Below are 23,932 nucleotides of genomic sequence, written 5' to 3'. Positions count from 1 at the left end.
TTCAATCGATTATTGCATCGGATATTATATTGTTTGTAAAATGTTTTTTGTAATATCTTGTAGAGCCGACCTACTAAAATTGGTCTTAGGTTATGGTATAAATGTAAGATCTTATTTGTAAGATCAAATGTGGAATGTGAAAAAGGATTGTGTGAAGGTATATGCGAGTTTAAGCAGAGCTATACACGAAGACATCATTTGAAGGTGAAGCTAGGTTTTTGTGGAAGCATATCAGCATTACACCGGTACTGAATCCAAGCATATGAAGATGCTATTTTGTGCAGTACATTATTATTGGATTTAACCATCCAACTGTAGTCAATGTGACTCCCATTTTGTGATTGAGCAGTGAGCTCTAGGCTGTTGGCCTTTCTGCATGTGCAAACCCCATTTATGTACACTTACTATCTGCAGTAGTATCATTTGATTGTGGGTAAGGTTTTCCACCGTGGTTTTTCCCCTTACAGGGTTTCCACGTACAAATATTGGTGTTATGTGTTGTGGATAACTTTGTGTTTATGTTTCATGCATTAATCTTTACTGGTATAGCAATTAACTGTTAAAACTGTCTACCGGCATACTTAACTGGTTTAACGGTATTAAGCATTAAGTTGGTTAAGTTGTTTTTGGTTTGAATTTATTTGACAACTGATTCACCCCCCCCCCCCCCCCCCCCCCCTCTCAGTTGTCTCTGGGACCTAACAATTGGTATCAAAGCTTAGTCCTCTTTTGCAAAAGTTTAACAGCTTGAGGAGATCCAATGTCTACTAACTATTTTAGAAAGGACAGTCCTAAACTTGATGGAACCAACTATAGCATATGGAAGATCAGAATGGAGACACATCTAAATTGCATTGGAAAAGACATCTGGGAAGTTACAAAGAATGGTTATACTGCTGCTATACCTGGTCAGCCCAGTCCAGCTAACTTGACAAAAGATGAGGAAAATGATTGCAAAGCAAGAGAAGCACTTTTGAGCGCATTATCAGATCAACAAATCATGGGACTATCAGATAGGTCTACTGCTAAAGCTATTTGGGATCAATTGGAAACAAGTTTAAAGGAGTTATGACAAGAGGAAGATTGGCAAATGAAGAGGTATGTCTTATTTCTCAAATTGAACCATCATCTGTTAACGAGGCATGTGAAAATAAATTTTGGATTAAACCTATGGAAGAAGAATTAGAACAAATTGAGAAAAACAACACTTGGACATTAGTTCCCCGGCCTAAAGATAAAAATGTAATTGGAACCAAATGGGTATTTAGAAACAAAATGAAGATGGTAAGGTTGTCAGAAATAAAGCAAGACTAGTGTGTAGGGGATATTCTCAGAAAGGAGGAGTTGATTACAATGAAACCTTTGCACCGGTAGCTAGAATTGAGGCAGTCAAATTATTTTTGGCTTTTGCAGCACACAAGAGCTACAAAGGTTATCAAATGGATATTAAATGTGCATTTTTGAATGGAGATCTTGAAAAGGAAGTATACATTGAACAACCTGATGGATTTTCTTTGACAGATGACAATGATATGGTATGCAGGTTAAGAAAAGCTCTGTATGGACTAAAAGAAGCCCCAAGAGCTTGGTATGTGTTGATGTGTTTTTTATGCACATGCGAACACATAATAAAATACCGAAGTATCTTATCCTCTCTTGAACAAAGTTCCTGACTGCTGAAGATCTCACTGAAGGATTAGTCAGAGTAACTCCAAGGTTCTGTTATGTAGGATCTCTACGTGTGGATAAGCTGTCTGTGGTATGATGTGATTTTGCTGGAATCACAAGGGGATTTACACTTGATGACCCAAACATCCGATTTGCTGGAATCATAGGTCCTATTAACTAATTGGAAGACAAACAAATGGCAAAAGATGCAGGGTTCAGGAAGTCTACTCCACTACCTAGAATGCGAGAAGATGGATGAACGACTAGGTGGAGTCCTACTGGGTTGGGTCTCACCATCAAGTTGAACAATTCAACACTAGCTCAGTGCGATCTTCAGGGGGATGCTTCAAATATATTCAAATTGGACACCTTCAGATATTGATCATCATTCAAGTTAATGCATGAACAATAGATGTGTAACGACTTGAGATTATGCTCATTTTATGCCAGTTGACCACGCAAGGCGCACTTACAATCAGTAAGAGGCTAGTGGTATGGATTAGATGGATTCCACATAGGTGCATTCAACGACTTCTTTCATTCAATTTAATTATCTATCATCTAAAATGAAGATTCACCAAGAGACCATGCATATTGCAACGAAACGACATATTTCACCATATCTTCAATGAAAAAGAAGTCTTTACAATTAAGGCAACAATGTCTTGTCTTCTCTTCCTAGTCTACTCTAATTGCTATTCTATTTGCTATTCTACTACTTATTCATCGACTATCAACTATTTACTAACTATTCTCTATTAGCTAACCATTGACTAACTATTATCTATTCTCTAACCCTTCTCTATTGACTCACTATCCGCCTTTACAAATGAGGAGCCAGGACTTATATATCACCCTCAATACAATTCAATGGCTAAGATCTATTTGAGATCAATGGCCGAGATTTTACAATGAAAACCCTAATTAGGGTTTGTTACAACAAACTCAATTCTGACCAATGAAATAATTGCATTATTTAGACACGTCTTCTCTGGAATAATCGACCAATGGATAACCAGGGTAGGTACATCGAAGTTTGTGCCATTTTGATGAGCCAGGTACATTGAATCTGGACACGCTGGGGTGTACCAATCCGACATGGAGGAGTGATGACTGGGACGCCACCTTGCCTGACACTTGTAACTTGGTTGATGTTCAATTTGATGATGCTGAGAAGCTAACTTTAGTTAACTCTTCTGAAACTGTCTGCTTCTCCAACGGACCCTCGCTCTGATCTCCTTTGTCTTTGATGTGCAGGATGGATGATGTACCTTTCCTTGGAATGTTGGACTGGAAGATGTCGTCCTTGATGATGCTGGATTGGAGAAGGTTGTCCTTGTCTTGGCCTGGTCCTGTGGAGGTCATCCTTGATCTGGCTTGGTCCTGTGGAGGTCATCTGCAAGACAAACCATAAGATGATTAAGGACACATAATATATTTATTCTAACATAGCTTTTTATACCTTAAACCATCAACAAGAAGACATCAAAATGAAGTTTGCTCAAGGTTCTCCCCAGGGACAAGACCTATCCAGAATTTCGCTTTGGACCCTTTGGTAGGGTCAGGAGCGAAATTCTCATTTGAGCTCAAAATTCACATTTTTGAAGGTCAAACATCTTTCCAATGCATTCTAAATAGTTTTCTCACCCTAGTCTAGGCCTGACTTCACTCAAGTTTTGAAGGAAAAGGTGGTTTTAGGGTTTTCGCTCTGGACCCTTTGGAAGGGTCAGGAGCGAAATTCTTGCTTGTAGCTCATTTTTTCATCATTTCAACTTCAATCCACCTCACAAGGCAAGGAAATACTTCTCTTCTTTCATCCAACCCAAGTTTAACTTGATTTTACAAGGCAAAATAGGTGATTGAAGGATTTTCGTCCTGGACCCTTTGGAAGGGTCAGGAGCGAAATTCTTCCTCTGGCCTAAAATCATCATTTCTGGAGACAACAATCAACTCAAGGGCAATCTCAAGGGCATCTTTCACCTTGGTCTAGGCATGGTTTAGCACAAATTTGAAAGGAATAGGTAGATTTTGGGATTTTTTTTCTGGACCCTTTGGAAGGGTCAGGAGCGAAAATCTCATTCTAGGGATATTTCCCTATCCTTTCAACTTCAAATCACCTCCAAGACTTAGAACACCTTGCCTCACTCCTCTCTAGGTCATAAAAATCAAAATCTTGACTTGATTTGCAAGGAAAAAAGGGTGATCTTGGGAATTTCGCTCTGGACCCTTTGGAAGGGTCAGGAGCAAAAATCTCATTCTTGACCAAAAATCATCATTCTTTCAACTTGAAACTTCATTGCAAGGTAGAATCTCATCTTTCATCGCCCTAGGAACAAGGTTTTAAGCCCAGGAAAGGTCAAAAGGGTAGGCTTATAAGGGATTTCGCTCTGGACCCTTTGGAAGGGTCAAGAGCGAAATTTCCTTTCTTGGCTAAAATCCTTCATTTTCATAACTACCAAACACTCCCAAAGGCTAGATCATGTTCATTCTCCTTCTCATCATGCCTTGGACATCAAATTTTAGCCAAACAAGGAAAGAAATGCATCTTAGGAAGATTTTCGCTCTGGACCCTTTGGAAGGGTCAAGAGCGAAAATCTTGACTTAGGCTAGATTCTTCATTTCTCCCATTCAAAACAACCTCAAGAGGCAAAGACAAGTTACTTCACTTCTATCCACGCCATAAAAAAACCAAAGACTTGACCCCCCCTTCAATGCAAAAATAAGAGTTTTTAGGGATTTCGCTCTGGACCCTTTGGAAGGGTCAGGAACGAAATTCTCATTTTGGTCCAAAATCCTTCACATTTCAATGCTTTCAAACATTCCAAAGGCTACAAGATGTCCATCCTTTTTTGCAAGATACCCTTCAAATCAAAATTGAGTTAAATTTAGGAGGATATGATCTTCAAGAGGATTTTCGCTCTGGACCCTTTGGAAGGGTCAGGAGCGAAATTTTCATTCTAGGCTAGATTACTCACTTTTCAAACTTCAAACCACTTCAAGAAGCAAACTTAGATCATTTTCCACCCAAGGAAGAAGGTTTCAAGGTCAAACAAGGTAACAAATGAGGTTTATGATGAATTTCGCTCTGGACCCTTTGGAAGGGTCAGGAGCAAAATTCTCCTTTAGGCCAAAATCTTGCTCTTCAAAATCAACCAAGTCCATCTCAAGGCAAGAACATACCACTTCATCCTCAAACATGCCTTAGAAAGCAACACTTAGCCAAAATTGGGAAGGAAATGTGGGCTACAAAGATTTTCGCTCTGGACCCTTTGGAAGGGTCAGGAGCGAAAATCATCTTTTGAGCTTAATTCTTGACCTTTTCAACTCCAATTCTCTTTGAGAGGCAAACATAGATCCTTCTTCACACATCTCCATCAAGATCCTGACTTTAGCCAAGGAAAAATGAGAGCTTTCAAGAATTTCGCTCTGGACCCTTTGGAAGGGTCAGGAGCGAAAATCTTCTTGACTAAAATCCTTCATCTTATCCATCATCAATCACTCCCTAGGGCTAGAACGTATCAAATTGCCTTTACTATGCCTAAGGAAACTATAATCCTGGCCTTGACAAGTGACAATTTGATGCTTAAGGGGATTTTCGTTCTGGACCCTTTGGAAGGGTTAGGAGCGAAATCCCTATTCTTGGCTAGTTTCTCACCTTGGTTTATCTCATTTTCCTCCAAATTTGATCAAATTAACTTCCTTGTTTCACAATCAAGACATTCCATCACCCAACTAGGTTCAGGCAGGGTCAGACTAGGTTTTAAGGCCAAAGGAAGGCAGAAAGGGAAGATTTCGCTCTTGACCCTTTGGAAGGGTCAGGAGCGAAATCCTCATTTGAGGCTAGCTTTCATCATCTTGAGGTCCAAAAATTCCTCTTCAAGGCAAATATGCACCAAAACCTACCAAACCATGCCTTAGAAGCTCCTAACTTGGTCAAGCTAAGAAGCACAATAGAGGAAATATGGATTTCGCTTTGGGCCCTTTGGAAGGGCCAGGAGCGAAAACCACCTTTTGAGCCAATTTCTCACATATTTTCTCCTCCTCACACCTTGGACAAACTTTATTAGGCCTCCTTTTCTCATGATCATGCAAATTTCTCCTTTAGGTTGACATATAGCTCCAGTTTTTGTGGAAAATAGGGTTTTACATGAATTTCGCTCTGGACCCTTTGGAAGGGTCAGGAGCGAAATTCTCCTTTCTAGGCTCAATTTGCCTTCAAACTGGCTTGGCTTTGTCCTAGGATAGATCTTTGATTCATTCCTTCCATTCCTTAGCCAAATTTGCTCAACCACTTACTGACTTTCTCAAACTCAAACGGGACACCACCAGCAAAACCAAGCCTAAGGAAGACCTTGAAAAATGCCCTTAACTTGGAGCATCAACTGACTCACCCTAGCTCAAGTAGAGCCTGCTATCCAATGATCTTCCTGACAGCATTCACCATGCAAAAGCTAATAGACTAAACCCTAAAAGACCCAGAAAACAAACCCTAGAGAGCAAAAAAAGCAGGGGTCCCCATTTGCAATGGGGCGATGTGTGAATATGTCACAACAGTATGCAAGATTGGATAAGTATATTTTAAAGATTGGTTTTACTAAAGGAAATGCAGACAACAATTTATATTACAAAATAACTAATGAAGACATCTTGATTATGGAAGTATTTGTTGATGATATAATCTTTGGAGGAGAAGATGGTTTATGTAAAGAATTTTCTATTAAAATGCAGCAAGAATTTGAAATGTCTATGATAGGAGAAATAAAATTCTTTTTAGGATTGCAGATTTCACAGACTGATAAAGGTATATTCTTGAGTCAATCCAAATACTTAAAAGAGTTACTAAAGAAATTTGGGATGGAGAACTCTAAACCGGTAAGCACACCTATGACAACAAATGACAAACTATCACAAAGGGATGAATCTACACCTGTTAATCCAACTAGATACAAATCTATGATAGGAGGTTTACTGTATTTGACACAAACCAGACCTGATATTATGAATGCGGTATGTATTGTTTCAAGATTTCAAAGTAATCCTAGAGAAAATCATGAATCAACAGTGAAAAGGATTTTCCGGTACTTACAAGGCACTATAAATCTTGGATTATGGTATCCTAGAGATGGAAACTTTGAATTATGTGCATACACAGATGCAAATTGGGCAGGAGATGTGGATGATAGAAAAAGCACCACCAGCGGAGCATTCTTCCTTGGAAACAGACTAGTTTCTTGGTTGAGTAAGAAACAGAGTTGTACATCTTTATCAACAGCAGAATTAGAATATGTTGCAGCAGCAACTAACTGTACTTAGGTACTATGGCTTAAGCAAATGTTGAAAGACATAAAGGTAAAATGCAAGGAATCGATTACTATCTATTGTGATAACACTGCAGCAATTGATATATCTAAGAATCCGGTATTACATTCTAAAACCAAACATGTTTCTATCAAACTAAATTTTTTAAGAGAAAAAGTTGAAGCAAAGGAGATAAAACTGGTTTATGTGAATACTAAAGAGCATATTGCAGATATTTTCACTAAACCTTTGCCTAAGGAGACTTTTGAATATCTCAGAGATCAGCTTGGAGTCATACCACCACCGGTAGAGACTTAGACAGTTGATGATTGTCATCAACCGGCAGAATTAACAGTCAAATCTTTTACTCCGGTCTTTGATGAGGAAGCTACTTCTCAGGGGGAGTAGTTGGTATATTGAATTGATTGGTATTTTGTATATGACTTTGACATTTGATGTCAAAGGGGGAGAGATATATATGGAAAAACACATTATTTTTTGGAGAGATTGGTATAGAAACTTTGGAAAACACATGTTGCTCCCAGGGGGAGAGATTGTTGTTTAGAAGAGATTATTACTCTCTGATTTCTGGTTATAATCTTTTTGGAGATTGTTGGTTTTTGATACTTGGCATTTCTGTTTTGGCACTTTGATGGTTTTTCCATCTTGTGTTGCCATCAATGCCAAAGGGGGAGATTGTTGGTATTTTGGTATGGTTTTGTCATTGATGTCAACATCTGCTAAAACACTAGCACTTTGGAGATCCAGCAACATTCACCGGCAAACAAGTAACTATTGCACAGTTACTGGTATATGGCACACCGACAAGATATAATGATCACCGGCACTTAGAATGACATGGAAAACACTTTGTAATGTCGAAGACATCATCTGGACATCTTGTCCTGGAGTTTTGTTCATTGGTATATTCACAGTTGCATATTTGTTGTTATTGGCAAATAGGTCTAGGGTTACACCGGTAGCCTTATCTTTTCCAGATCAACATGGCACGCTATGGAGATAATTAATTATTGTTGTAAATGCATTAAGCCGACATGTTCAATCGGTTATTGCATCGGATATTATATTGTTTGTAAAATGTTTTTTGTAATATCTTGTAGAGCCGACCTACTAAAATTGGTCTTAGGTTATGGTATAAATGTAAGATCTTATTTGTAAGATCAAATGTGGAATGCGAAAAAGGATTGTGTGAAGGTATATGCGAGTTTAAGCAGAGCTATACACGAAAACATCATTTGAAGGTGAAGCTAGGTTTTTGTGGAAGCATATCAGCATTACACCGGTACTGAATCCAGCATATGAAGATGCTATTTTGTGCAGTACATTATTATTGGATTTAACCATCCAACTGTAGTCAGTGTGACTCCCATTTTGTGATTGAGCAATGAGCTCTAGGCTGTTGGCCTTTTTGCAAGTGCAGACCCCATTTATGTACACTTACTATCTGCAGTAGTATCATCTGATTGTGGGTAAGGTTTCCCACCGTGGTTTATCCTCTTATAGGGTTTCCACGTACAAATATTGGTGTTATGTGTTGTGGATGACTTTGTGTTTATGTTTCATGCATTAATCTTTACCGGTATAGCAATTAACTGTTAAAACTGTCTACCGACATACTTAACTGGTTTAACGGTATTAAGCATTAAGTTGGTTAAGTTGTTTTTGGTTTGAATTTATTTGACAACTGATTCACCCCCCCCTCTCAGTTGTCTCCGGGACCTAACAAATGGTATCAGAGCTTAGTCGTCTTTTGCAAAAGTTTAACAGCTTGAGGAGATCCAATGTCTACTAACTATTTTAGAAATGACAGTCCTAAACTTGATGGAACCAACTATGGCATATGGAAGATCAGAATGGAGACACATCTAAATTGCATTGGAAAAGACATCTGGGAAGTTACAAAGAATGGTTATACTGCTGCTATACTTGGTCAGCCCAGTCCAGCTAACTTGACAAAAGATGAGGAAAATGATTGCAAAGCAAGAGAAGCACTTTTGAGCACATTATCAGATCAACAAATCATGGGACTATCAAATAGGTCTACTGCTAAAGCTATTTGGGATCAATTGGAAACAAGTTTAAAGGAGTTATGACAAGAGGAAGATTGACAAATGAAGATGTATGCCTTATTTCTCAAATTGAACAATCATCTATTAACGAGGCATGTGAAGATAAATTTTGGATTAAAGCTATGGAAGAAGAATTAGAACAAATTGAGAAAAACAACACTTGGACATTAGTTCCCCTGCCTAAAGATAAAAATGTAATTGGAACCAAATGGGTATTTAGAAACAAACTTAATGAAGATGGTAAGGTTGTTAGAAATAAAACAAGACTAGTGTGTAAGGGATATTCTTAGAAAGAAGGAGTTGATTACAATGAAACCTTTGCACCGGTAGCTAGAATTGAGGCAGTCAGATTATTTTTGGCTTTTGCAGCACAAGAACTGCAAAGTTTATCAAATGGATATTAAATGTGCATTTTTGAATGGAGATATTGAAGAGGAAGTATACATTGAACAACCTGATGGATTTTCTTTGACAGATGACAATGATATGGTATGCAGGTTAAGAAAAGCTTTGTATGGACTAAAACAAGCCCCAAGAGCTTGGTATGCAAGATTGGATAAGTATCTTTTAAAGATTGGTTTTATTAAAGGAAATGCAGACAACAATTTATATTACAAAATAACTAATGAAGACATCTTGATTATAGAAGTATTTGTTGATGATATAATCTTTGGAGGAGAAGATGGTTTATGTAAAGAATTTTCTGTTAAAATGCAGCAAGAATTTGAAATGTCTATGATAGGAGAAATAAAATTCTTTTTAGGATTGCAGATTTCACAGACTGATAAAGGTATATTCTTGAGTCAATCCAAATACTTAAAAGAGTTACTAAAGAAATTTGGGATGGAGAACTCTAAACCGGTAAGCACACCTATGACAACAAATGACAAATTATCACAAAGGGACGAATCTACACCTGTTAATCCAACTAGATACAAATCTATGATAGGAGGTTTACTGTATTTGACACAAACCAGACCTGATATTATGAATGCGGTATGTATTGTTTCAAGATTTCAAAGTAATCCTAGAGAAAATCATGAATCAGCAGTGAAAAGGATTTTCCGGTACTTACAAGGCACTATAAATCTTGGATTATGGTATCCTAGAGATGGAAACTTTGAATTGTGTGCATACACAGATGCAAATTGGGCAGGAGATGTGGATGATAGAAAAAACACCACCGGCGGAGCATTCTTCCTTGGAAACAGACTAGTTTCTTGGTTGATATAGAAACAGAGTTGTACATCTTTATCAACAGCAGAATCAAAATATGTTGCAGCAGCAACTAACTGTACTCAGGTACTATGGCTTAAGCAAATGTTGAAAGACATAAAGGTAAAATGCAAGGAATCGATTACTATCTATTGTGATAACACTGCAGCAATTGATATATCTAAGAATCCGGTATTACATTCTAAAACCAAACATGTTTCTATCAAACTGAATTTTTTAAGGGAAAAAGTTGAAGCAAAGGAGATAAAACTGGTTTATGTGAATACTAAAGAGCATAGTGCAGATATTTTCACTAAACCTTTGCCTAAGGAGACTTTTGAATATCTCAGAGATCAGCTTGGAGTCATACCACCACCGGTAGAGACTTAGACAGTTGATGATTGTCATCAACCGGCAGAATTAACAGTCAAATCTTTTACTCTGGTCTGTGATGAGGAAGCTACTTCTCAGGGGGAGTAGTTGGTATATTGAATTGATTGGTATTTTGTATATGACTTTGGCATTTGATGTCAAAGGGGGAGAGATATATATGGAAAAACACATTATCTTTTGGAGAGATTGGTATAGAAACTTTGGAAAACACATGTTGCTCCCAGGGGGAGAGATTGTTGTTTAGAAGAGATTATTACTCTCTGATTTCTAGTTATAATCTTTTTGGAGATTGTTGGTTTTTGATACTTGGCATTTCTGTTTTGACACTTTGATGGTTTTTCCATCTTGTGTTGCCATCAATGCCAAAGGGGGAGATTGTTGGTATTTTGGTATGGTTTTGTCATTGATGTCAACACCTACTAAAACACTAGCACTTTGGAGATCCAACAACATTCACCGGCAAACAAGTAAGTATTGCACAGTTACTAGTATATGGCACACCAGCAAGATATAATGATCACCGACACTTGGAATGGCATGGAAAACACTTTGTAATGTCGAAGACATCGTCTGGACATCTTGTCTTGGAGTTTTGTTCATTGGTATATTCACAGTTGCATATTTGCTATTACCGACAAATAGGTCTATGGTTACATCGGCAGGTTTATCTTTTCCAGATCAACATGGCACGCTATGGAGATAATTAATTATTGTTGTAAATGCATTAAGTCGACATGTTCAATCGGTTATTGCATCGGATATTATATTGTTTGTAAAATGTTTTTTTTAATATCTTGTAGAGCCGACCTACTAAAATTGGTTTTAGGTTATGGTATAAATGTAAGATCTTATTTGTAAGATCAAATGTGGAATGCGAAAAAGGATTGTGTGAAGGTATATGCGAGTTTAAGCAGAGCTATACATGAAGACATCATTTGAAGGTGAAGCTAGGTTTTTGTGGAAGCATATTAGCATTACACCGGTACTGAATCCAAGCATATGAAGATGCTATTTTGTGCAGTACATTATTATTGGATTTAACCATCCAACTGTAGTCAGTGTGACTCCCATTTTGTGATTGAGCAGTGAGCTCTAGGTTGTTGGCCTTTCTGCATGTGCAGACCCCATTTATGTACACTTACTATCTGCAGTAGTATCATCTGATTGTGGGTCCCACCGTGGTTTTTCCCCTTACAGGGTTTCCACGTACAAATATTGGTGTTATGTGTTGTGGATAACTTTGTGTTTATGTTTCATGCATTAATCTTTACCGGTATAGCAATTAACTGTTAAAACTGTCTACCGACATACTTAACTGGTTGTACGGTATTAAGCATTAAGTTGGTTAAGTTGTTTTTGGTTTGAATTTATTTGACAACTGATTCACCCCCCTCCCCCCCCCCCCCTCTCAGTTGTCTTCGGGACCTAACAGAGCAAAATTTCGCCTTAGCCAATTTTTCACGTCTAGAACTATGATAAGCCATATGTTTTCACTCTTCATCATTGGGTTATTTCTCATTGTTGAAAGCCATTCTTGACAACGTTTGCAACTTTGCAACCTTGATATCATTTGGCGACCTGACCTCAACTCCTTATCGACGACTGACAAAACCTACCCCACTCATAAGTAAAGGTTAACAACTGAGAAAATTTCACCAAGCAAAACATTAAACCAAAGCAAAAAGTGGGGGTCTTGTTGGTGTACGTTTTATCATATACCGAACATTAGAATAAAATATCCAAGGAGACTCTATCCTTCCCTGAACAAAATCACTACTTGTGCCAGGATTGCGAGAAAGACCACAAGGCAACTCCAAGGTCTATATGTGCAAACGAGCGACTTTATGTTGGATTGTTTCCTTGGTTATGTATGCTGAAATACAAGGGGGACTTACGCTTCAAAGATGTCATTCACAAGCTAAGACTTAGATGAATATGGCAATGAATGCTCTCTCTTTCTTTCTTTTTTTTGTTTTTAGATTTTCAGATTTAACTTCTTCAAAAAAGGGATAAAAGGATTAAGGTTGAGAAGTCCTATGCTACTTCTAAGCTATTCCTATGAACTCAAGAGGCGATAAAGATTGGGTGAAACCAATAACGACACTTTGTTTCGCCATACTAGGACAACTACACAAAGCAGGTGTAATCTTCTAAGGTTGTGCTTAAGATTTTTATACTTGTGAATAATACCATCAATCGAACAATATTTTTTCCAAGTAAAAGTTAAAGCATCCACATCATAAGCTCAGGCCAACTTTGCACATTGAACAAAAATCATCCATCCAAAGAAAGTATGAGCAAAGTTTCACCAATCTAAACTATCAAATCTTTCATTCATCTAACAACTTCGAAAGCAAATCTACTATAAGCAAATCTATTATATTCTATTCTACTGTTGAAGAAAGTATGCAACCATGCAACCACTTAATAACAATAAGATTTCAAGGCAAACACTTGCAAATGAACTTTTATTATTCAAGTAGCTCTAAGCAACAATTTCATAAATTTCTCCACAACAATGAAAATGAGAGAATGAGAGTTTACATAGAGTTCTAGAAATGAATGAATGGTCGAGATTAATCTAAGATCAATGGTCAAGATTACGACAACATAACCCTAATTAGGGTTTCCCAGAATAAAACCAAAGACAAGTGCATGCGAGACAAGTGGCGTGAAGAGTTATCTTTTAGGAAGGCACATCCTTATCCTACTGATTGGCAGTGCGTTCAATGAACCTGGACACAATTGGATCGACCTCATCCATTGTGACATGTGGCAACACATTGATCTTGAAATCCAATCCATCCAAATCATCTGCACATACAAAAAAAGCAACTTCCCGCTCCAATTGTTGTCTTTGGAAGGCATCCTGGATGAACAAAAGGTTTGATGCCTTAGTCAAATTCTGCTTTAGGACTGGGCAAGTGATGGTGAAGAAAATTTCTTGAGCTCTGAGCTTCAAACTTTCCAGCTGCATATCTTTTTCTCGAATTGTTTCTTTTTAAAGCACATTTGTAGCTACAAGGAGGATCTTATTCTGAATGTCTTTTATCTGCTCCTTAGCTTTGACACTATCAACCTTCACTTTCTCCAAGACTTCACTTCGTGCAACCAATGTCCAGTGCCATCTATTGAAGTCGTATGCAGCTCCTGCTGCAATCACATTTCCATCAATTAATTCTTGGTTCGGAATTCCTTTCAATACTAAGGCATGAAATAATCCTGTCTTGAATGTCCTGAAGGTCAGCCCATGCTTTCGCCATATTTGCAATCTCGAAAAGCAATGAAGAAGTTTGTCCATAGGCCAATGCTAATCCTTCCATAAACGTGCTTGCCTCTTTCCTTACGCTCTCCATTCATTCCTTAGTTTCTCTGGACATTATCATTTCTTCTCCTGAATCTTTGACTGTCTCTTGTGAAGAACTCAAAAATGGAGGAGCTGCTGGATTGGTTTGGTCGAGTGGCTTGGTCAGGTGTTGAATGTACTCCTTTAGACGCTCAACTTCCTTTTTATATTCTTTTTTCTTTCCTACCTCCTTGTCTATTCTTGCCTTCATGGAAGAAACTGAATTGTCCAAGTCTTCAACCTCCTAACCTTTTGTAGTTAGTTCCAAATTGACAGTAGTGATTGCATATTCATGAGGACCAATATCTTCCTTTGCCTCGTCTACTTTTGGTACAACAATCTAGACTATACGACAACCTGTCTCATCTCTCTGGATGGTGGAAAACCTCTTGTGGCTGGCTTCTTTGCAGCAACCTCTCCTAATCTAGCCAATAAATCGGCTGTGTCATCTTCTTCCTGAACTTCTATTTGTGTTTTCATTTTTAACCTTTCCTTTAGCCAATCAGGTATAGTAGGTTGTTCTACGCCTTCCTCTTCCTGATCATTCTCTTCACATGGTATATTCTGGCCTCCTCGAAGAGCAGAAATCATTCCCTCCTGAAATTCATCGCCTAGGATATCCATTTCATTATCTGACTCTAATATTTTTGTGTTTGTAGGAGATGGAGGCTCTTCATCTTCCTAATGGATTGACTCTACATTTTCCCCATGGAATGGAGAAGGAATTTGCATCTCAACTAATGACTCATCAATAATCAATATATTGTTTACATTCCCCGATGTGGCAAAACGAGATGGTTCCAGCCTTTGCTTCTTCTGAATGGGTTCTTCATTTATATTTGTTACGCCCTTTGTCTTTGAAGAGCTTCCAACCTCTTTCTTCTTCTTCCTCGAGTTAGTGCTTTCAACAGGTCCAACATTTTGAGACGCTTTTGCATTTGAAGAGTATGCTTCTATTTCCCCCATCAGGTTATAAGTCAAGGTTAGATTCTTTCGTCTTAGTGCATGGACCTGCTGATTGGCCCACCATTTGGAATACTTTACAATTGGCCACATCAAGGTGGTCAAATCTGCATGCTTTGGTTCTGACCATTTCACAGGAGGAAGAGGTGCATTCTCGTCGAAGTGAGGCCGAGTGTATTCTCCATCATCTTCCAACTGATCAGGTACACGGAAAAGTTTAGTCGTTCTGATCAAGCTTACTTGTAGTCTAGACCATAGTCTCTTTCTTATATCAAACTCATCAACAACATTTGCCCAAAAATCTTCTAAGTCTATTGTATGTATGTACCTTTCCCCATTTACCATCCCAATATTGTTGTGAGGGTCGTAGTCAGCTCTAGACTGATAGACCATGAAAGGGTACCATTGCATCTCAAGCCTGACACTCTTAGCTACCTGTATTGTTGGGCAAGACTCCAGCATATTTCCGATGCAAAATGGGAAGGAAATAGTTGCCTTATGCTTGGCTCTCTGGAAGCCCTGGTATGTCTCCAACTGTCTAAGGACTTTGAGCAAGATCATTCTATTTGTGGGATAAATCGGAAGCCTATAAGGACATCCAGTAAACCCTTGAATTCTTATGAATGTAAATCTAGGAAACTGGATAAAATCTACGTTACCCCAAGTTTCCGGGACGACAATTTTTTTTGCCAAATTTGGGGACGGGGGGGGGGGGACGGCAAAGGGGATGGCTATATAAAATATAGGGAAAATTTAAAATATATAGGAAAATTCTAAATGTTCATATGAAAACATGGATAAAGCATGCATCTATACATTATATTCATATGAAAACATGGATATAGCATGTGTATGATACTATGAAAACATTTTAGAATGCAAACATCAAACATACAACATTATCAATAGACTCAATACTCAATATGCACTCATAATTTAGAATTTCAATTTATTCACAGTGTCAATATGCATATCATAATAGATATTAAAGAAATAACATACAAAATGCCCAAAGGCCACACTGCTGCCATATTGTTTCATTGTCAATTGCGATATGGAAATCAAAATAGTACTAAGTAAATACTAAAAAGCAAAGTATAATATTTATTATTTAATATTTTATTATTTAATTTATTTTCTATTTATAAATTTTAAAATTTATAATATGAATTAATTTAAAATTATAAATATTTGAGACGAATTAATAAATTTAATGTTGCCTTTTAATTTTTGATAGAGGGCCCATGTTAGAAAAATAATAAAATATAGATAGTCGTATTTTGATTTCATAACTATTCAAATTCAATAATAAAAAAATTGATAGTCGTTTTTTAAATTTTTTCAATATAGAGGGCCCATGTTAGAAAAATTAAAAAAAATTGAAAATACGATTTTTTTAAAAATATTTTTCCCTAGCTCTAGATGTGGGGGACATCTAGCCGTCCCCAATCCGTCCCCAGCCGTCCCCAATCCGTCCCCAGCCATCCCCAGCCGCCCCCCCGTTTCGGAGACATCCCCTCAAAATTCTGACAATTTGGGGACGGGGGGGACGGATTGGGGACGGCTGGGGACGCGTCCCTGGGTTTCGTAGGATAAAATAGGATCCATACTTGCTTATTAAACTTTTGGCCTCTGGAGTCAGCCTTTGATGGGTTCTTCCCTACATTATTCTGGTGATATACATCAAGAATGCATCATTTGCTTGCCTGAAGTGGGTCTTTTCGCTCAGATGCTGTTGCGGATAGCAGTCATAGGACTTGAACTCATTTTCACCATTGCCAATTGTGCCTCTCCTAATCAGTCCTGAATATCTATAGTCTCTTGCCAATAGGTAGACAATGTAGGAGCTCATATAAAAGGACTTTGTCCTTTCCAAATTTCTCAGTTGTTCGTCCAAGTTGTCGCTGATTATTCTAGACCAATTGAACATCCTGACTTCGGAAGTTATCTCATCAATGAAGTAATACATCCATGTCTCAAATGGCGCACCTTGAATGGCCAATTCTTCGAGACGAGCCAAGACTCTTCCATCTGGTGCAACAATTTCTCTCTCTTGGGCATTGTAGTGTAAGGCGCATTCGACCATTAGTTCTACACATTCGATGGCTGCTGGAAATCTAGCTACTTGGATGATGCCATTTCTCATCATCCGACGAGCAATGGGTGTTGGCAAAAATCCATCCAACCCATACATCCTTTTTCTGAATTCTTTGAAATCTACGTGCCCGAAGTTGGTATCTGTGACATTTTTCCACTTGGAATTATCTTTGATACTAGCTGCAATCCTTTACTGACGAACTTCATTTGAGCTTTTCTCGAAGGTGCTCCCTTGGTAGTCATTAACCTGCGAAACACATGAAAATTTAACATTATTTTTCAAGAAAGTTTATAGTTTTAATTCTGATTTTAGACGTTTTAACTCAGAAATTTCACTTTCAGCTTGTTAAAAAGCTAAGATTCTGTTGAAAAACCAGATTAAAAGTGGAAGAATTTGGCCAAGTATTGAGAAGTAAATGGTTTAGACAAAAGAAATTAGTTAGGAATATGAATTTTTTGATCCTCTGGGGTTCTCCCTGGCTGATTTTGATGAAAAATTCTCTAAAATTCTGAAAATTCTGTTATAAACTCATAAAAAGCACCTTGTTCTTTCAACACAAAGAAAATTTTGCTTCAACTCAGAAATTTATCTGTCTTTCAAAATTCACCTTGAAAATTTCACTTGATCTTCAAAATTCACCTCCAAAACCTGTCTTTTGAAAACTTGAGAGAAGAAAATCCTTCAATCTTCAACCTTCAACTTGATAATGAATTTGAGAGTGATAGATCGGATTGATATATAGCTTGAGAGGTTCAATTTTAGGAGCCTTGTTTTATTTTTCGTTCAAAATAGAAAGTTTTTAAGGTGAGTTGGCATAGAATCTTCTAGATGATTCTCCAAAAAATTTCTAAGTGTTGAATTTATTTTCCTTTTGAAAAATAATTCCAAGTTTAAGTCTTGGAAAAATATTTTTATTTTAAGTGTTTAAAATTATTTTTCCAACCTCGTCCAACCTTAAATGATGTTGAATTAGATGTGCTTTTATCCAACTTGTCGAGCCATTTTCCTCTTCTCATGGCAAATTTCATGATTATTTTGGCCATCTCTCTTATGCCTAGGCGAACTTTACCAATATCTTGCAATCTTTACCTTATCCTAGGCCATCCTTACCTTCTTCTTGCCATGTTGTCTATACCTTAGGTTAGACTTTGATGTGTTTAGGTGTCTTCCACCAAGGGTTTTTTTCACCTTTCTTTGCCATATTACTAAGTTACTTCCTCGCCTTGGGCGGATTTTACTTCTTGTTTAGACACAAGGGAGGTCGGATTTGACCAATGTTTAGACCATGCTTTTTTTTCAATCCACATGTCATGTCCCATCTTCCTCTAAGGCAGACTTTAAGTCTTATTGGACAAGGCAGAGTTCACTTTTCATTGGACATTCTTTATACCTTGCTAGGCGGACTTTAGAGATGATTGGAACATGCTTACTTGTGCCTAGCGGACTTAACCTTATGTCTTGCCATATATCTTTCTGGCCTTGGGCGGTCTTTAAGGGCTTCAAGCCAAGGTGGAAAAAACCTCTTGAGCGGACTTCATGATTCATGTGTCATCTTCTCTTGCTTTTCCTTCCTTCCGAGGCGAACTTCCAATTTGTCAAGACATACTCCACTATCTTCCTAGGCAGACTTTACTCTAGGAAGATAGTGGAGTATTGGCCATCTTCTCTTATGTCTTTGGTGGACTTTAGGCTTCATTGGACCTTCCTTGTGTCTGGCCATCTTAACTTGCTGCAGATTGGACTTCATGCTCTTGTGGACATTCATCGTCTTGGCTAGGCAGACTTTGACCTCCTTTAGACATGGTGGACTTCATCTCTCCTTGGCACAAGGTGGACTTTACCTCATGTTGGGACGTTCTTTAAGCTGCTAGGCAGAGCTTGCTATGTGTTTAGACATTGGCATTCATACCTAGGCGGATTTTAACCTTACTTGGCACAGGGCGGAGTTTGCCTATGCTTTGAAACTTCTTTTCATATGCCAAGGCAGACTTCATGCTCTATTGGAACTTCCTTTGTCATGCTTAAGACGGACTTTATCTATTGTTTGGACAGTCCAAAGGTTATCAAATCCTCAACCCTATCGCACATGAGTTCATTGAGAGGAGTGTTCACTTTGATGAGGTCTCTTTGAGTCCCACTCTTGACATCTCTCATCCTTCTACGTTCAAATTGGATTCACTATGCATTGATGACCGTTTTTGATGTAAGAGCATCCTTGGGTAATTTGGTTTTCTTGCATCATTTTGGAAAAGTGGCTTTTTTGCTTTAGTTTAGTTGTTTGTTTGTTTGTAAGTTTGAGGTTACTAGTCTATGGTAGAGAAGTTAGTGCTTTTCGTTGCAGTTTGAAATTGGCTTTTGTGATTTTGAGCATGGTTTGAGTTACTGTTGAAGAATGTCATTCTATTGTTTGAGGTGATGTGGATGAGGAAAAGATTGTAGAAAGTTGTGATTGTTTCTATTTGTGGCAAGTTATTAGGAACTCGCACCAATATAGGAATATTTGCAATGATTTATTTAATCAATAATGATGTATTTGGTGTATGACATGAAGGAACTCCATCGTTTTACCAGTTGAATTTGTAAGTTTGTATCTCAGGTTGATGACACATTAAATGTGGTATTGTGCTTTGTGCAGAGCTTGTGTATGCTATATATATTGTGTTATGGAATAGAAAAAGGAGGTAAGGAAGGGAGTGCAGAGGTAGAATGGGAGTAGAGTGAGATTGTGAAGTAGAAAGTGAAGGAATAGAACAAAGAGGTAGAGTGGAGAGGTAGGATGGGAGTAGAGTAAGACTATTAACTGTGACGTGAAGTTCGTGAGTGGGGAATAAGGTGTTTGATGTGGAGTGAGGAAAATAATAATGTAGCATAGTGGAGTTCAATCAAAAGTGTGTAAATTTGAGGTTATTTAGTAGTGTAATTGTGTTTGAACTGTCATAGTAAGTGTAATGAAATGGTTGCAGCCTACCATATAAGTATCCTATTGCAGCAGATTGTATTTTTGATTTATTATTTAGTAATGAAGTGGAATCTTTTGGATGTGTGCCTTTTTTTGTCTTTGAGGGTTTTCCTAAGGGATATCTTGTGTCACTATGTTGTGTGTGTTGTTCCATTTGTTTTGGGTGCACAGTTGGATAGTCTGTCATTAGATTCTTCTACTGCATCAATTTCTAGAATTCAAATCCACCTAGGTAGATTCCTAATGATGAGGATTCTCAACTTTGACTTCAAATGTTGGGAATGATGATGAGAATTCACCTCCTCCCTCTTTCATTCATCATAACAGCCTTAAATACTTCTTGGAACAAAAAGATCTCAATGAAAGACAGCAAAAGTGGGTTAGTAAAATACAAGCATATGACTTTGATATAGAATATATTAAGGGGAAAAGAAATGTAGTTGCTGACCTACTACCTCAAAAGGCAACAATCAATTCCTTATCCATAATAATAAAAAATAATACGAAACCTAGAATAATGTTTTTTGGAAAAAAGTTCACAAAAAACCCACCATTAATTTTTTTCTGGAGAAAAAATTAGAAAAGCCAACACTATTTTTTATGGACAAAAATTAGAAAATCGACCAATCGCACAAGGCACAAATCCACGAGAAACACCACTCTACAAAAAAACAATTCTGTCAAAAATGAACGACACTATTTCCATCAAACAAAAAAATTCACGTTGCAAAACACCAGACATCACACGGCAAAACATTACTCCTTGTTTTCTACCTGTTGCGAGCAGAAAATAGTTGCGGAAGACACAAGCGATCACCAAGGGAAACCACAAAAACGTGAAAATGCTGCTCCAAAAATCCGTTATTCAAACACACCCGCATGTTTGCAAAACCCATGCACAAATTAAAAAATAAACAAGACTCTTGATCTGAAAACCCTTGGAAATCCTCAAAAAACAAAAACCTTTGACCTGCTTTGCAAGCCAAAAAAAAATTCAAAAATTCACACGCGATTGTGAATTATTGAACCTCCCAAAATCCTGAGCCCCCTTGAGGGAGTCAAACCCAGACCGACTCCCACTTTGATACATGTTCAAATAATTGATATATTAAACAAAGGAGACGAAGGCTCCTTTAATAGATTTACAAAGACGATGTTTCTAAATGAAACAATCGTGAATTGAAGACAAAAAATAGAAACTAACTAAACTAAACAAGATGGCCATTATAGAACATTACATTATTTTAATAATTTTTTACCTCCCAACATTCAAGAGATCAGCCCTCTAACATATAATTGTTCTAGCTAGTAAAATGTTTTTTTTTTTTTTCTAAATGATCCCATAGAAGTGAAAGGAAGTTAAGGTAGTGAAACAACTTCCTACACTAATCTTGAGAGGAGGGTAATGCAAAATCTTTTTAGATCTTTATAATAGTTACAAAAAGTTAACAAAAATAAAAATAAATAGTTGGCATACCACTACACAATGAATTATGTGGGGAAAACCCTTTCAAGTGAAAAACCCTACACTTCAAAGGCACCCAATATATTATCCAAAAATCAACAACAGAGTAGAATATACTTGCAGAGCAAGCTTCTCATAGGAGTATCACCAACCAAAGATTCGGGGGTAACTCAACAACTATAAGACTCTTACACACAACTTTTATCTCACACACCTAATATTTAGGAGATACAATAGATGAAACCGTCAAAATGTATTACAAAACCATGAGCTGAAATTGGTGCCCAACTTATCTCCAATCCAAGATGCCCTATGATGTGTCAAAAAACACACCATTACGTGTAACTCCCTTTTACAACTCATTTATGTGTCCAACACGTTTTTATATTTCCTATTTTAAGAGATCCAACTTTCAGAGGCCATAATTCTTGATTAGGGAGTTCAATTGACAAACCGTTTGAAGTGCCAATAAGCTCATGAAGTGCTTTATCAAGCTATAACCCGCTACATCGGTTACAACCACCTTTGGCCCAAAAAACGCCTCGAAGACCTTCAAAATTGACTTTGAAATTTTTAATAACAAAAATTTTAATCTCTTTAAATCTAGATATGATCTTGCAATGAAAATTTACCGGCATGCTTATTTAGCCAATCCATAGCTTTGGGAAAATTTTTGGACCAATCCGTGCTCAAATGTAAAATTACTATAAATAATAACCTTATGTAATTGCAAGGTTGAGACACCATTTTCCAAATAGGAAGTCCTACTTGTTAGTGTAGAGCACTATATGCACCAAAGAAAGATATTTTTGATAGTGATCATACCTATTTGATATGGGAAGAAACATATTTTGTAAAGCATCTATGTATAAATGACTCAACATGGTGTTGTGTTCCAGAAATTTCTAACCAGAAGCATCTATCTTGTTTGAAAATTTTAATGTGTGTTTTTTCTTTAGTTTACATTGCACCTAATGTGTATTACAGAAGACTAAACATGCATGCATGAAAGATTGAAAGTAGCTTCCATAACACATAAAATAAAGGATGGATTTAATTGTTTGAAGGTTAACATGTTTCAGGTGAACATGCAAATTCGTAATAAAGAAGCTGAGAAAAAGCGCGCTTTTCTTACATTGGAAGAGTTACAACAGTTGCCTGATGATACAAATACATATAAATCTGTTGGTATAATTACAGATCCTTTCCTACTAGTCCTTTCCTACTAGCTTTATTGCATGATATCCTATTATTGCACAACTTAAGAATTTTGACAGTAATAAAAATTCTTATGAAACTTTCAAGAATAAGGTGAATAAAATATAGCATTTACTAGTTTGATGTTCATATTCTTTCTTCAGGTTTCTGTCCCCCTTTTCAATGTCATTATTATAATGTATATCTTAATTTGTCCTAGTGCTATAGCTTGTAGGTTAAGTCTTGTAGCAATATATGTATTCAATCTTTAGCCATTTAAAGTCAATGCTTTCACCTATAATAAAAAATAAAATCATGCATCTTATAGGTTTTTCACCTTTGAGAGGTCTTTTATGCACAATGGCAAGGAAAGATAGCATCTATGCTTATGCATATACCCGTGCAGGGTTAACATCTCTAATTAAAACTTTAATTCCAGGCACAATTCAATCTGCAAACTTGTTTTAAGTCTCTGGAAATAGTCAAGCTGTCCTAATTGTAAGGGGAGAGTTGTTGATGTGTTTTTTAGGCACATGCGAACACAAAATAAAATACCGTAAGCATCTTATCCTCTCTTGAACAAAATCTCTTGGATGCTGAAGATTAGCTTAAGGATCATTCGAGACGACTCCAAGGTTTATGAATGTAGGGTCACTATGTGCGGATAAGCTTGGTTGGTTTGATGTGATTATGCTGGAATCACAAGGGTACCTACATTCGAATGCTTGAATGCTTGATTTGCTGGAACTTGATCATCTGATATTTCAATTGGGCGATGCTCTTTGTCCTAGACTAACTTGAATTGAAAAACATGGCAAAAGACGAAGGGTTGAGAGAATCTATTCTAATCCTAAGAATGTAGGAAGATGAGTGAATGATTAGATGGAATCCTACTGAGTGAGGTCTCACCATCAAAATGAACAATTTGACACAAGCTCAGTGCAATCTTCTAAGGACGTTTCTAAGATGTTCAAATCAATACCATCAAACATTGATCACTATTCAAGTTAATGCATAAGCAATGAGTGTAGAACGATTCAAAGTTAAGCTCTTTACATTCTAGTTGACCACACAAGGCGCTATTACAAGCAACAAGAGGCTAGTGGTATGGATTAGGCAGATTCCACATAAATACATTCAACAAATTCCTCCACTCAATCTAATTACATGAAAGCAAATTTAGAAGCAAAGACCATGCGAGTTGTTGAAGTAACAAATCAAATTCACCATAACTTCAATG

The 23,932-nt window shown here is 37.2% G+C and overlaps 1 protein-coding gene across 1 annotated transcript in view; it reads left to right on the top strand.

The window, feature by feature from the left end:
* Positions 1–23,932, top strand: part of LOC131027462 (prefoldin subunit 1) — a 71,288-nt gene that overhangs the window by 24,268 nt on the left and 23,088 nt on the right. Inside the window, exon 4 of the mRNA XM_057957540.2 lies at positions 22,578–22,683. Coding sequence (XP_057813523.2) covers positions 22,578–22,683 — 106 coding nt within the window. The remainder of the gene's footprint in view (positions 1–22,577; positions 22,684–23,932) is intronic.

The sequence above is a fragment of the Cryptomeria japonica genome, chromosome 4 (assembly GCF_030272615.1).
Source record: "Cryptomeria japonica chromosome 4, Sugi_1.0, whole genome shotgun sequence".
NCBI classification, from domain to species: domain Eukaryota; kingdom Viridiplantae; phylum Streptophyta; class Pinopsida; order Cupressales; family Cupressaceae; genus Cryptomeria; species Cryptomeria japonica.
This window is presented reverse-complemented; position numbering and strand designations above follow the sequence as displayed.